This window comes from Pestalotiopsis fici (assembly GCF_000516985.1).
Source record: "Pestalotiopsis fici W106-1 unplaced genomic scaffold PFICI_Scf_13, whole genome shotgun sequence".
Lineage (NCBI taxonomy): Eukaryota > Fungi > Ascomycota > Sordariomycetes > Amphisphaeriales > Sporocadaceae > Pestalotiopsis > Pestalotiopsis fici.
Window position 1 is genome coordinate 1,035,402 of NW_006917103.1, and position 15,186 is coordinate 1,050,587.

General features: G+C 49.9%; 5 protein-coding genes across 5 annotated transcripts; 2 read left to right on the forward strand and 3 right to left on the reverse strand.

The window, feature by feature from the left end:
• Window positions 1–410: 410 nt before the first annotated feature.
• Window positions 411–1,673, reverse strand: PFICI_14734 (uncharacterized protein; the record flags this gene model as incomplete). The annotated part of the gene is made up of 1 exon (XM_007843315.1): window positions 411–1,673. One exon carries the CDS (start codon window positions 1,671–1,673, stop codon window positions 411–413), a length of 1,263 nt encoding a protein of 420 aa, XP_007841506.1.
• Window positions 1,674–4,380: 2,707 nt separating this feature from the next.
• PFICI_14735 (uncharacterized protein) lies at window positions 4,381–4,740 on the forward strand (the record flags this gene model as incomplete). Its single annotated transcript, XM_007843316.1, has 1 exon — window positions 4,381–4,740. The coding sequence occupies one exon, from the start codon at window positions 4,381–4,383 to the stop codon at window positions 4,738–4,740; it is 360 nt and encodes a 119-aa protein (XP_007841507.1).
• A 468-nt stretch (window positions 4,741–5,208) lies between these two features.
• Window positions 5,209–8,702, reverse strand: PFICI_14736 (uncharacterized protein; the record flags this gene model as incomplete). The annotated part of the gene is made up of 6 exons (XM_007843317.1): window positions 5,209–5,281; window positions 5,513–6,608; window positions 6,663–7,307; window positions 7,362–7,975; window positions 8,052–8,482; window positions 8,670–8,702. The coding sequence occupies 6 exons, from the start codon at window positions 8,700–8,702 to the stop codon at window positions 5,209–5,211; spliced, it is 2,892 nt and encodes a 963-aa protein (XP_007841508.1).
• Window positions 8,703–11,297: 2,595 nt separating this feature from the next.
• On the forward strand, window positions 11,298–13,076 carry PFICI_14737 (uncharacterized protein; the record flags this gene model as incomplete). Its single annotated transcript, XM_007843318.1, has 1 exon — window positions 11,298–13,076. One exon carries the CDS (start codon window positions 11,298–11,300, stop codon window positions 13,074–13,076), a length of 1,779 nt encoding a protein of 592 aa, XP_007841509.1.
• A 127-nt stretch (window positions 13,077–13,203) lies between these two features.
• Window positions 13,204–14,413, reverse strand: PFICI_14738 (uncharacterized protein; the record flags this gene model as incomplete). The annotated part of the gene is made up of 3 exons (XM_007843319.1): window positions 13,204–13,946; window positions 14,003–14,279; window positions 14,339–14,413. 3 exons carry the CDS (start codon window positions 14,411–14,413, stop codon window positions 13,204–13,206), a joined length of 1,095 nt encoding a protein of 364 aa, XP_007841510.1.
• Between the last annotated feature and the right edge of the window lie 773 nt (window positions 14,414–15,186).

Here is a 15,186-nt window from a genome sequence, read left to right on the forward strand (position 1 = left end):
GAAGACGAAGCGCCAGTGCCCTTGACATCCGAGCAGTAAACTTGCCCTGCCTTGTAAGGAAAACGAGACTTGAGGATAGGTAATTGACATAAAGAGATTCGGCATCAGAGGACAGTGCAGGAGGATAGAAGACTTTGCAGTCATTTGTCATGAATGGAAATAGTTTCTCCGTACACAACATTGTCAGGCCAACCATCCGCTAGGTCCACAGCCTCCTCTTTTAAAACAAGTTGCTCATGAAAGATCCTTTCATTTGATGTGCACTCGCTCAGAGAATTCTCTCATGTTTTGCTGAGTAGTCAGCTTCCACGTCAGGTCCTCGGCTCAGCATTTGCCAGTAGCGATCCGAAATTGGAATGTTTCCGAATGCATAAAAAAGCGTGGACAGCCTCCGGGTGGTTTATGGTATCCTACAAGTGCCTGAATAGATGGACCTGTAGCTTCAAATTTTCCAAGCCCGCTGGATAACCAAGCCCCTTGTCTGGGAGTCTACACAGTCTGTTTGTGTCATCAACGAGCTTCTCCCATGGACTTTCCGAGATGGGTTCATCCTCGACCGTGACTTGAGCTGGTAATAAGGCTTTGTCTAAGAGCCAGCTCATGGCGTACAACTTTTCCGCTTCACCCTCGGCGCCTTTTGCCGAGGCCATAGCTTCGTGAGCGTCAACTACCAAAAGCAGACACCCTTTCGGCACGAGTGTGCTCAATTTCCGCAGAAAACTTGTGGCACGCCGAATCGAGGTGTTATAAAGGTCATTGAGGGTGAAAAGTAGGGTAATTAGCGTAACCTCTGATCCCATCATGGCCTGTAGATCCTCCGCCGTTAGGCCTAGAATGTCAGTCTGGGTGAAATGTGTTGCAAGAGCCCGTGGCGAAAGGAAAGATGCATTCATGGTGCGAGCCGCAGCGCTGGCATACTTGGACAGCTGAGGGGCCGTTGTCAGGCCTGCGCAGAGTTTGGAAATGACCTCGGACCAGTCTGCAGCGTCAACCAAGTGAAGGTCGACAAGAGGAGCACTGAGGGGAGAAGAAGATGCTGCCTGTAGCAGCTTCTCCTCAGGCGATGCTCCAGAATCACCCGATGGTACGGCATCCGGCTTGCCTGCTGCATCTTCTCGCCTACATCGAAGCACTCCGGCCAACGCCATCACCTCTGCAGCACCACCGCCAAAGCAGAGCACCTTAACCGGCCCAGCAGTGCCATTTCCAAGTAGTCTCTTCACCCAAGGACTGTCTCCATGGTCATCGCAAATCTGCGCGAGTATATTCGAGTAGGCCAATGCACGGCTGGGGCTCCATCGAATTGCGTAGCCTTCCCTGAACTGCTCTGTCCTAAACGCCGTCTCAAAAGACTTTTGGAGTAACGCATCATTGATCTGGGTCAACAGTGCTTTTAATGCCGCAAAGTCCTGTGAGGCAGGGAACGCGACCCGGAAAATGTCAAGAATGAGCTGCTGCAGCTCGACCGGGAGAATGTTTCTCTGCAAAGTCGGGGCCGGCGCTGACATCGCAGAAGAGGACGCAGGTTTCCGAGGCGCCGCCTTCTTTGAGTAGCCCGATCCTGTCCATGACGGCCGACTGGTGGGCGGAGGTGCCGGGGCTTTTGATGCGCTGCTCACCGAGGGGCGGCCATGTTTCGGCTGAGATTGGGCCTGGCGATCGAATCTCCCCATTGTTTTTATTGTGCTGCCTTGAAGAGGGTGGTCTCGATGGTCGACCTTGTTGGCCATGAAAATTCAGCGCTATCCAAGATATGGGGCCCGTACTATTTTTAGCGTATTCCGTTCATGTTGAGACCTGCCCAGTCGTCACCTAAACTTTGTAGGCGACCATATGGAGGCAGAGAATCGAAGGCGTCAACTTGACATTGTTTGCCGTGGTAATGGGCCATTGTCTCCCACGAATGATTTTTCTTTGGGTGTGCCTCTATCTTTTTCCTTTTCATTTCACTCATTCTTGTCACTAGGGGGTGGCCACTACGACAGTATGCCAATCAGAATAGAGCCCGGGACCAGTTCTAGCACAAGCGGCTCATGTTTTGTTCAATCGCGCAAGCCGAGATCAAATTTTGTAATTACTCAGAAGTATTTCATTCGCAAAGGTCACAATAAGGAGGCCGCCGCTGTTGGAAGGATCAATGAATGTTTGTGGACGGCTCTAGCATTCAGAAAGGGGGGCTTCCAAGTTATATTGTGTGTCCCGATTCTAGCCGCCGTCATTATAACTCCTGGGGAAGACTGTGGGCAAGGAAAACCTGCAATAAAGTGAATGCCTGATCCACCATACGGAAAGGAGTTCCGCATCCGCCGAGAATCATTTGCTCATGTAAACCGCTTCAAGGGGAGAGGCTATTGTTTCCAATATGGATACTACAGATCAGCACCCAAGCACCTGATGGAGGAGCGGCCAGACCCGTGTTAGTGGCACTACTCATGTCATAGGGCTGATTCGCAGGGGGACGCAGGAACAAAACAGGTACCCGAGGCCGAGCAGGATTACCTAAGAGAATGTAATTATAGTACTAGTGCGTGCATACAACCTGAATGACCTTTGAGGCGTTGCCAGAACCTTGCACCAACGACCATCGTGCCCCAGAATCATTGGTTCGTATTGATTCAATCAAGAAAATTCTTTCGTGACGTGCGATCGAGCAGGAACAACACGTTTCACAGACCGATCACATTAGTTGCATCTAGTGTCCGGAAGGCGCCTTGTGCCGTGAGACTAATTATACCCGAAGATTTGGGCACGTTTGGTCAGGACGGCCCGTCATTTGTCTTTGGGCGGTCTTGTTTACATTCGCGCCGGGTTGAGATGGTTTACTGTCGATTCAGGACTTCGTGGGCGCACAGGTTCGAATGAAACTGATTTCGGCGGTCAATGTAACATGCAATTGAGCGGGCCGACATGGTTCTTGGAAATGCACGCCATAGTCAAAATATCTTCAAACTGTGGGATTGATGAGGTAAGATGTCATACGTTAATGTGACCAGCAACATCGTGAGGTTTCGGAGCGGAAGGGGTTCGGATGGTGTCTTCCTCGCCGGTAGCTTGCGGCATTGTTGTGCCATCCGGGTTTTGCGTCTGAATGTCTCAAAAGCTACGGAATTTGATTATTAATAACACCCGTGGAATATTTTATTGCAATCAAAGACTTTTAATTGATTCACGAACAGAAAGATGTATACCGTACTGGCTGCTCCAGGTTTAAGCAGCACTTGATCATACTGTGGTATTTCCATATTGGGAATGTACTGCCGGTGGAACTTTTTAGCCAGTAAAAGCCATCAATTGACACGCCTTATTACACAATGATGAAAGTGACGATGAGATGAATTGTGCCAACAACAAGGAGGAGGAAGAAGAAAAAATGTTCCATGATGATCATACGGAAATACAAATTGCACACCTGACCAATGGGTCCCCGAGTTGTTCGTGCATTGTAGGAAATGGTGTCACACACATACAAGGTCTTGCACATTGATGTCGTATTATTTGTCCTGGAATGCGCGAGGTCGGATCCTCCGTCGTGGTGGTGGTAGGAAATGGTACAATTCTTTCGCTATTATTACTCACGATGGCGATGGGCGGGTGCAACATGAGAATTTTTCGCAGGCACGGGGATGGTGTGCTATGACACCAATTCGCTGTTACCAGATGATTCTACAGGCCTCGAAAGGCTTTGAAAGGCTTTGACGGTCTGGTGACCCTTGTGACCCCCTGAGTAAGGGAGAGGTTACAGGCGACTCCGAAGCCGAAGCCGAAAGCAAATTTGACATTGACCACAGGGCGGGTTTGCCAACAAAGGGCGCGCGACAAGCTCAAGCCGAGAGCTCCAGCTGTGACTGCTGACTGACTGGGCGCTTCCGACGCTAAGCCGTTGCGACACGGTGGGCGGTTGGGCGGGTGCTTGACTCTTCACTGCTCCAGAGCCTTTAGCCTTTAGAGGTTCAGTTGGGCGCCGCTATACTCGTTCAGGTACCACAGCCATGACATTTGCTCTCGGCTTTGCGCCCTTTGCGATCCACAAGGCGTCGGCTTGCGTCGCATCACATTGCAGGGCGTGTTCAACTATGACTAACAAGTAGCAATGTTTATTGCACGATGGGTAAAATTTTCAAAGACATGTATGTCAAAACAGGAAAATGGAGGCAAGTTGAATTGGTATAAGTAGGGGCGGGTCTTCATGTTGAACATTGGAAATAAACACGGAAAACATCATCAATCCTCACTGAAAGCAAAAGGTTTACTACCATACAAACCACAGCAACTTCAAGCCCTTATACTACTACTACAATCGCTCTCGAGCAATCCAATCAGCCAATCACACAAACCAAACAACTCAGTCATCAAGACCCACATTATCACTTATACACCATAATGTCTCCCTCAAACACCACCTTCACCAAGGCCTGGACGGCTGTCAAGCGCCACGCAAAGGAGCACCACCAGTCTGTCAACGCCGCCTATGCCTCTTACTACGGCACCACGGGCGCTCCTCTTCCCGTCTCCAACACCAACACACCCACTGCCGCCAAGTCTCCCGCCGCCTCCACCACCTCCGCAGCCGAGTCGCCCCGTTCGTCGGTGGACAAGGCCTGGGGCAAGGTCAAGAAGCACGTCAAGGAGCACCACCGCAGCGTCACTGCTGCCCACGCCGCCTACTACGGCACCTCGCCGGCTCAGACTCCCACCTCTTCTGTCGAGTCCTCGCCCCGCGTGTCGGTCGACAGGCACTAGAACCCCAAGCCATGGAGATGTTGAACGGAGAGAATAGTCACGAGAGCACATCTTCTACTATTGTTGCATGGCACAGGAGTCCTTGACGGATTATATGCTATTGGTTTTTTGGGTTTGTCATACAATTATGGCATTATGGGAATTCATGCTTTTTGAGAAATGGCGAGCGGATACCCTTGGAGTTAGAGTGGGAAAAAGTTTCAAAAGACATACACATTTGCATCAAAAATACTAGAATAATTAATCAAAGAAGATACATTTACCGATTGTTTTTGATTCTTGAAATGAGTGATACCTGATCATTGTACAATTTACGCCAATCGCTCAGGCGACCAGAAAAGCACATTATAAACTCCTTCCCATGTGTTATCACACATATTTCATCATTGCTAGCTACCCAGTGGCGCATCCGAGGCGGTTTGGTTCCGTCTACCAATCTTTAAAAGACTCCCTATTTTTTTGAAGGCATCAGGCGTAGCTGATGTTCTTAGAGTACTCGGCAAGGGGGATGGAGTTCTTGACGGTACAGGCTCCTCGAAGCCTGTGAGTGCTAAGCCGTTTGAATTGTTGTCGCCTTGGATAGCTGTGGTGGAGGCAGGCTCTTCATCGGGTTTGGTTTCAGTTGCGTTGTAAGACGCTTTCCACCACAAAGGATATCTTTGACTATGACCAAAGATAGTGGCCCCGCCTCTTGGTCTATAGAATTGAACAAGTTAGCTTCTCGATTCCCTCGCCATACACTAGTCAAGATAGGTGTCGCTTGATTACTCACATTTCTTTCGGGCTCTGGAAGTGGCGAGCATTGAGGAATGTTTTCGGCAGGATAACCTGGACCCGGTCACAGCGACAGTTTCCGGGTGAAGCAATGGTGCATTGCTCGCAGTACTTATCCGGGCAATGCCAGTATAGGTCGCGCGACACAAGCAGAGGACTGATGCTTTGATCGCCGTAGTTTTCGAGGATCTCTTGAAGCCTGATGTTGCTTACAGCCAAGTAGTTGTGGCCCGATGGAACCCGATCCCACCTGGTACAGAGTGGCACTTGAGCACTCTCGCGAGAGCGGCTCGTTCGAGGTTCAAGTATGTCACCAAAATCCCGACCAAAAAGCGTCACAGCATGAAGATTTCGCAGCAGATCAACCCAGCTCTTGCCTTTCCATCCTAAATTCACCGCCTTCGGGTGGATCGTTTGTGCACCGTTTGCAATGTCCCTGAATTCGAAGCCTTCCAATCGTTCGAGTGGGGACATCGATATTTTTAGTCCCACGCCATCAGAACTCATGTCTGACTGATGATTGAAGATCTCTTCGAGCACAGAGTATAACAAACTAACCCTATCGCTGAATCGCTGGTGGGTGGCTTTGTGCGTGAGCGTCACCTCAGTTTTCTCCGGATCCGTGGTATCTTTCACGTGTTTGGCTTCGGTTTTGGTGTCCACCTCGTCCGGTTGATCGTAAAGCGTCATTCGCATGTTTTCTGGGTTCGTCAATATACCAATAGCGCTTGTCTTCACATCTCCCTTCTCCTCTTGAATATCGTCATTTTTGTGCAGCAACCGAAAGCCGTTTTTTTCATCCGCAACAAGAGATGCTCTCGCGAGATGCAGAAGCGCTGTTGCACCATCTAGAAGCCAAGCTCTGTGCTCTTTGGTATCGTAAAGCACAACATGGTTTATAAGCGCCTGGCGTACTTGGTCGTTATAAGCCCCCTCTTTGCGGCTTCTGGCGGGCTTGTCTCTATTGCAGAGTGCGATGTTGGCGCTTGCTGTTATATACTTGCCGCCACCGACAGTAACTCTTTCAAAAGCAATGCCAGACTTGGGAGGGCCCAGGCCACTGCCTCGAATACTTAACTTGGCACGCGATGTTCCTGTTGTCTGATAAGGACGTGGTAATTACGTCAGGCATTTGTTGAGGTACGTACCTGCCAAGTTCTCGACTTCAGACCACCAGCCAACGATGTGTCGTCTCTTCGTCATATCCAAAGACAGAAGTGAATCGTCCAAGGTAGGCCCGTATTGGCTGACCCGTTCATCATGATAGTAGATGTATTCTCCGTTTCCATTAGCAATGGCATGCCACATAACCACGCCATTGACTTCCTGGACGCCCACGAGCATTGTGGAAACCCCTTTGATGAAAATCTTTTGTTTGAAAGGTACGATCCGAGGTGTCTGCATTAGCGTCATCATGGTGATCAAGGGCATTTCCAACCCGGGCATTCCAGTAGGTCGGCTTGCAATGGGAAACCCTAGGACGAGCAATGGGTGACAAAACAGGCTTTGCCAACAATAACCGTCATAGGACGGTCTGATTTTGGTAGATTGAATTGAAGCGGAAATTCCTACCATCAAAGAGACGGATGTCTCTGTTCGCGCAGTCTCTATTGCATTCCTAATCTTAGGGAAGCAGCACACTGTACCTTCAACATCTGAAGAACGAAGGGCGCAGCTGATCCAACTGACTTGCTCTCCAATTTCGACGACTGTGTCTGGTTGTCCGCTAGCTTCAAATATACACTCTGTTTTGCGTATGCAGGCTTGAATGGTAGTTATATCGTCAATTCTCACTGAGCCCCGTCAGCATGAGCCGTAGTTTAGAAGAAGTTGATAAGACCACTTACCAGAATGAGAAACCCCCTTTCCGCTTTTGAGTAATAATTGCAAGAGGTGCAAGAAATGCTCACCAGTATCAGGCCATGTGCGTCGTATATAATCGCCGCTTGTGAGTGCCTCGGCATTCGTAAGACTGCCGGTTAGTGTCAGCGCTCTGATAATCACCTCGTTTGGAGGTTCACCATAGTCCTGGGAGGTCACGAAATCCAATGGGTCCCAGTCGACAACATACTGCACATTGCATTTAGCAAGTGACGTTTGCCAAGAAACCTTAAGAAATGCAATATTCTCTAATACCACTTCGTGGATTCGAGCGATGTGCGAAATGCCAGTAATTGGGTATAGGATTTCACGTCGAAGCCTCCCTCGAAGCCATTCGTAGGCAGAAGAATTTTGCACGACTCGGTAATAATCCGACAGTGCTTTGGGCAGATATTCATCTCTGCTATGGTCCGGTTCGTCATTCTGATCCTCGTCATTTCCGACGGACTCGAGAGTCATATCGTCGTGCGTTTGATTTGACTCAAGCCAAGTACGAGCAGCGTTATGAGACGCACCCTGTGCAAGTTTATGCCTCTCAGCTGGGTCGAGGATGCAATCTCCCAACGTTGTCGTAATGCGGCTAAACTATTAGTCTTACTTGTACCCAAAAAAAAAAAAAAAAAAAAAGGGACAAAATTTCAATATGCAGAGCTCACTTTTGGTGTTTTCGGACATGAGTCGCAATGTCTCGATGGATCTGATTCGAGTCTTCAGATTCTAGTTTTCTTGCGAATGCTTCCAATAGCTGTGGGAGGCTCTCGATGACCATCATCCTCTCGTCCGTGTCTGCTGGAAGTGCATTGATGCATTGGAACAATTCAAGCCCGAAATGAGTTGCATAATACTCATCAACGAGATCAGCTGAGAGGGTCGGTACAGACGAAGATGCTGGTGAGGTGCTGGAGTTATTGAGTATGAGGTCTTGTGTTGTTACCAGCTTGCCCCCTTTCCACAAGTTACCACTTTTATCCACGACCCGGTAGTAGTATTTCCCGTTATTGATCAATCGCTCGGAAATCGTCACGTCAATAACACCTTTTTCAGCCTTGAGCCATGCCGTGTCGCCTCGCCTGAGCAATGGCACGTGCTAACGATATTTATGAGCAAATACGAGCTATAGTGGACAGCGTTAATCTTACAGATGCTGGGTTGGCCGACTGTTTGGAATGAGATGTTTCTTCTGGGGTGGTGGCCTGCTACACAATTTCCAACCGAGATGGTAAGCTTCACTTAGTTAGGTGACTCTTTTGAAGGGAAAAAAAAAACACACCCACCTGGTCCTCATCTGGCTGGAGCGTGTCTGACATGTTCAACAGCACTGGATTCTAAGAGCGACACAATGAATGATTCCAGCATGTAAGGAGAGAATCAAAACTTGAGCAAAAGGTCCTGGGCAAGAGGAACTTTAATACTACATAGCACATACATGCTGACATGATGGCCAAACACGGGCGGCAGAACCTGCACTAGGTCAACGCCGTTCCCCTCATTTTGTGTATCCTCAGGTGGAGATGGACAAGACGTGTCGGGCTCATTGGAGGCCGGATCGAGACCCTGGCAGCTGAATATTGTACCACGACCAATGCTTACTCGATGCATCCTGACCATGCCCGATCCTTTACCGACAAAACTTCAGCGCATGTTGGCATTGTCAGCACAGCCTTGCGCGGTGCCTCATCCAGCATCAGCGACAAGCTGCTCAAATGGGCCTCAATCCGAACCAGCTCCATATATCTCAATTTGAAAATGCTTGTCTTTTCAGTCGCTCTATGTTTTTTTATTCTTGGGAAACCACTGATCTCAGATCGCGTGTTTCATTCTGGTAAAAGCAGCACGGATTCAACTAAACAGGCACCTCTCTGACTTAATCTATCGCCATGATGCCGCCAATGCATTTTTCTAATCATCTACTATGCCGGCCATGGCAGCTCGGGACATCCGGAGAGGGCTCTTTGACAGGGTCAGTCATCTAGCCTGTAACCATTGACATCTTAATGCCAAGTACCATAAAGTCAACCTCACTTCCTGATAGTGATAGCGGTGTTCATGAGCTAGTATGGAACTCGGACTCGGCCGAGACGATCACCAAAGACACGCAAGGAAATATGCTTGCGATTTTTGATTCCTGTTGCGCTGGCGGGTTGGGGCGTAGTGTTAAAGCATTGCCCAAGTCAGGGCCCAAATCTATCACATTAGAATTTAGCCCTGATAAACTCACTCTCTGAGCCCGTGATGCTTGGGAGTTCCAGCACACAAGAGTTAGTTCGATGATTACAATACGGCGTAAATTTTCCAGAAAATCAATGTCCCAGGCTCCATGAGGGGCAATTTTCGGGACGAAAAATTGTCATGTCAGCATTGACTCAAAAATGCATCGACCAGTCTGCATCAGAGCTACGCAGTCAGACTCTCCAGTCTCATATCGCATATACCAAAACCTTCCCGTACCCTGATCATCATCCACGAGGGACAGGCTGGTTTACAATCAGTAAATTGACGTTCATCGAAAGCGTGGAAAATATCATCTTGAAGCATTCGACGGATAATCGAAACACTAAAGCAAGAAACTGTATTGAAGAGAAAGGCTCGCGACTAAATAAGAAACACATATCTGCAAAAGACTGACCCGTATGGAGCTGGCCCATCGATGCCTTCAAATGGTACAGAAAGGAGTAGGCGTTTTGATGTAATGGCTATGTGAAATCATTAGACGAACATTATGACCGATCCGTATGATCATATTTGCGGGCGAGGGGAAAGACGTTTGGGGGACGGGAGTGGAGGATCAAAAGTAAAAGCAGGGCGATAGATTTGTGACCAATCATGTGTAGTGACCTGGGCTCGTAAGTGGGGCTTCGACGAACTCTTTTGAGAATGCTAAAATCGCAGTGAAAAAGCGAGCTGCGTCCGATCGCGCACATTAATGTACTTTGTACTGGTGTGAAGAAGCCTGCAACACAACCCTAAATCTAGTGCGGCAATCGAGTCTACCGAGGTGGCCGCGAATCGAAGAGTAGTACTACCTACATGACCATATACTCCGAGGACCATCTCACTGTGGCCGTAGCTACGAAATTCACAAATGTCATAGAAACAAGACCAGTGCTGACAGGGTACGCCGAAGACAACAGACGGGGCGGAATATAATCGGAAAGATCGCCACGCGGGGTTACAACGCAGTGGGCTTTAGTGCAAAGTGGCCTTTAAGCTTAATTGTCAGTGGCACCAATAAGACTTTTGTCCGAAACAGGGTGAGAAACCAACCATCCGGAACGCCTGGAACGCAATCTTTGTGGTCGACAGGGGAAATGTGTACTATATAGTACAGAATAGGTAAGGGGCAAGTAGAAAAGTCGTTAGGCGGAGAAGCCAAATCGGATTAGTTGCAAATAATTCAGGAGGATTTCAACTTGGAGATTGGAGCTGATATTTTGTATTATGTGGCATCTTCTCCCCCGGCGACACGGCGGCGACGGGCTGAAACTTTGGTGCATTGTGTTTACTGTTTGATAATTGGTTTCTCATCCAGCTGAAGACCGCGGCTAGAGGCCAAGAGGCGTGATGAATATCTTGGCATCCCATTCAGACGACCAAAAAATGACCCGCGCTTTGATTGCTTTTGGCGATAGCCCGCATCAGCTGCAACCTTCTATGTTAGGAGTTCTGGGCGCCGAGACCACCACAAGGTCACGAGCCCGCGATCTGGCTGTCTCACCATTTGCCATTGCTGAAGATTAGCCTAAAGCCACACGCATCTTATAGAACACTGCCCGTACACAGATTTCACGGCATCTCGAAATCATGGACCGAGCCGTGTTCCGCAATGTTCAACTTTTCCATCTGCAACAAACCAGTGGAATGGACAGAGTCCACTTCCATCTGATCATACCAAGTTATACGGTATGGCGATAAAGGGATCGCCTCGAGGTCGTCGCACTCAGTATGCCGCATTCGGTGTCGCCCTAATTATCTTCTACCTGCTCTACTCACCATGGACGTCGCGGGCCCATCTCGAGTCAGTACGACTGACGAAATTCATGAATTCCGTCGATGAAACCCATCACATCGACTTTGCCCCGAGCAGCTTCAACTGGAGCAATGTCAAACACAAATATGCCGTCGACGACGAGGCACTAGCCCAGGTCCCATTCAGCAAATTTGCCCGACTTCCCAGAGTGCAGTTCAAGTTTCCCGCCGAGACTCTGGAGCAACGTCAGCAGAGGGAGTACAAGAGGCAGCAAGTTAGAAATACGTTTGTGCGAGACTGGGAGGCATATCGCAAGTTTGCGTGGATGAAGGACGCCTTGCTGCCCGTCTCTGGCGGCTACCGTGATCAATTCTCTGGCTGGGCAGCGACCTTGGTCGACTCCCTCGACACCCTCTGGATCATGGGCCTCAAGACCGAGTTCGAAGAGGCCGTGGCGGCCGTCGCTAAGATTGACTTTGGCCAGTCCACCTCGGACAACGTCAATACATTCGAGACCAACATAAGATATATGGGAGGATTACTTTCGGCGTACGACTTGAGCAAGCGACCGGTTCTGCTTGCCAAGGCGATAGAGCTCGGAGACTTGCTCTATGGTGCGTTCAATACAGAGAATCGCATGCCCGTCGATTTTATTAGTCTAGAGCAAGCTAAGACTGGTGAGGGACTCATGGTAGAACCCTCGGTGGTTTCGGCAGGCCCGGGCACTCTGTCACTGGAGATGACTCGCTTGTCGCAAGTCACGGGTGATCCAAAGTACTATAATGCCGTCTCTGGTGTCATGAATCTCTTCTTTCGAAACCAGAACAAGACCAAGATACCAGGGTTATGGCCCAAGATGGTTTCCATGAGCGGCAAGGACGTGTCATCTGGCAATGTCTTCACACTCGGCGGCTGTGCCGACTCCCTCTACGAGTATCTGCCCAAGATGCATGGTTTGCTGCAGGGAGCCGAGCCAATCTATAGCACCATGTCGCGGGGCTTTATGAATGCGGCAAACGAGCACTTGTTCTTTCGGCCAATGGTACCAAGTCAAGAGGATCTACTCATCTCGGGAAACGCCGACTACCTAGGTGACGGCGAGGTGCAACTCGACCCTCAATCCGAGCATCTCACATGTTTCATCGGCGGCACCTTTGCGCTGGCAGGACGACTGCTCAATCAACCCGGCGACATTGAACTCGGCGCAAAGCTCACAAGAGGGTGCATGTACGCCTACAAGTCCATGCCGTCCGGGGTAGGCCCCGAGCGCTGGAACATGGTCGCCTGCGCGTCCCGCGACGGCTGCGAATGGAGCGAGGCGCGCTGGGGCCAGGAAAAGAAGAGACGGCTCGAGCTCAATGAGCACCTGCCCAAGGGCTTCACGTCGGTCAGCGATCCGCGCTACATTCTTCGTCCCGAAGCCATTGAGAGCGTCTTTGTCCTGTATCGCATAACTGGGCGCCAAGAATTCCAGGATGCTGCTTGGGACATGTTCCTCGCCGTGCGGAATGCTACGCGTACTCAATACGCGAGTGGCTCTGTACCCGACGTGACAAAACCGGTGGACACGAGCAACAATGAGGACTACATGGAGAGCTTCTGGTTGGCCGAGACCTTGAAGTACTTTTACCTGGCCTTTTCTCCACCCGACCTCATTAGTTTGGATGATTATGTGCTCAATACTGAAGCGCATCCATTCCTGCGACCGAGGTGAAATCTGACAGGTTCAATCATGAGATATACGATGGCAGTCGGAGCAGGTTCATACAGTACATTAATTGATTAAATATAGCTAATATGACTTATTTACAGTAGAATTCTATCTGTTGGACGTTAAATAATTAAGCGCCAAAGACCTTGTCATAATCAGTCAAGGTGAAGCGGTAGTGCACCTTGTTGTTCTTGACACGGTCGACAGCCTCGGCGCAGTTCTTTTCCGACAAGGGCAGAGTCTCGACCATGGGAAACAGCTTCTTGTCGGCAGCGAGCTTGAGCATGGCCAGAATCTCGGGGCGCGAGCCAATGTGGCTGGCGCCAATGCTGGAACCATTGGCCATGAACTGCTGGGGCTTGAGCTCCTTGATGCCCTCGTCGGGCAGGCCGACCTGGTGGAAGCGGCAGTTGACCTTGAGGATGGAGAGGTAGTCGTCAATGTTGAACGTGTGCGTCATGTCGGCCGTGTTGAGGACAAAGTCAAACGTAAAGGCCAGCGGCTTGGCCCAGTCCTTTTCGCCCGAGCTGACAAAGTGCTTGGCGCCCAGCTTGAGGGCGTCGTCCTTCTTGTGCGGCGAGTGCGAAATGACCGTCGTCTCGGCGCCGAGGGCGGCCGCCCACATGACGGCAAAGTGTCCCAGGCCGCCGAGGCCGACAATGGCGACTTGCTTGCCCGGACCGACGCCGGCTCGTACCAGCGGAGACCATACTGTGAGACCGGCGCACATCATGGGTGCGGCCAGATGCGAGGGGATGGCGTCGGGGATGGGGAACACAAAGTACTCGTGGGCTCTAATGTGTGACGCGTAACCACCTTGCGAAATAGTCTCATCCGGGTCAACCTCCTTGGGGTACGGGGCCCCATATGTGTCTAGAGCCATGTTAGCTTCAAAATTGGCCATGATGCTCTGGGGAAGTTTAACGTACCAACCATGTGCGGGCAGTAGTTTTCATTGTCGCTCTTACACTGCGGGCACTTTAGGCAAGACCAAACCTGAGCCCCGACACCGACGCGGTCGCCGACCTTGACGGTCTTGACGGCGGATCCGACCTTGATTGCCTTGCCGACAACTTCGTGGCCAACACAAATGGGCGTCGGTGCGTCTCCCCAGCCTCCCGTGATGGTGTGTACGTCGGAGCCGCAGACACCGCAGCACTCAATCTTGATGTCGACATCATTGTCACCAAATTTCTTTGGCTTGAACTATAGTTGTTGTGAGTTATGACAGGTTTTCAAATTTCGGGGCTGGTATGATGACATACAGTCTGTTTCTTGAAGTCCTTGTACTTGCCGAGCTCATTAATCATGAAACCCTCGAATTCGTCCGGGTAAGGCATGGCTGCGGTATTTTATGTGGTTATACTGTGATGCAGGAACTTAATGTTTATATTAATCTGACGTCGGGCCTTTGATGATTAAGCTGTTGTTGCCGACGTGCGTGGTAGAATTTAAGAATGATTGCTACGAAATAATTGTGAAATTACAACCTTTTCAACATTACTTATATAGACGGTTGTATAGATATGAAATCGACATGACGACACAAAGCACATCGTTCGATGTGGACCTGAGCGTGGGCTACGTGCCGAGAAGTGACGTAACCTACATCATTTTGGTGATTTCTTTGTTCTGCGTTTCACTCTCATCAGTCCAATTAAGCTGTCAGGCTAGACATTCGTAGGCACCCCATCGCAACCAATGACGGCACTGATTCTCAAGCTTCTTGCAGCCGAACTCCGACCGGCTGGTGATCCCTAGGGCTGTCTGGCAGTGTAAATGGGTTTACCCACTCCACTGGGATCATGAAGACGGACCATTTTCTCCAGGTCAACCGTCGGGCCTAGTCAATCAGACCCATACATGATGACCAACTTGGCAACAATGTTCGGCACCTGCCCTTAGGGTCGGCAGCCTCAGTGTGCCAACACATTTCTGTATCGTTGGTGTGACTGCTCATCGAAGAAATTGCTACTCATGTCGCTGCGGCCGCACCACTGATCATGTCGCAGTCGAGTCTGTCGCGCTTTTGCTTCCTGTTGAAGTCGGCGTGATATTGACATCATTGACATTTTCAGTGGGTCTTATTTCTTTGGTGTGCTGTAGCCTGTAC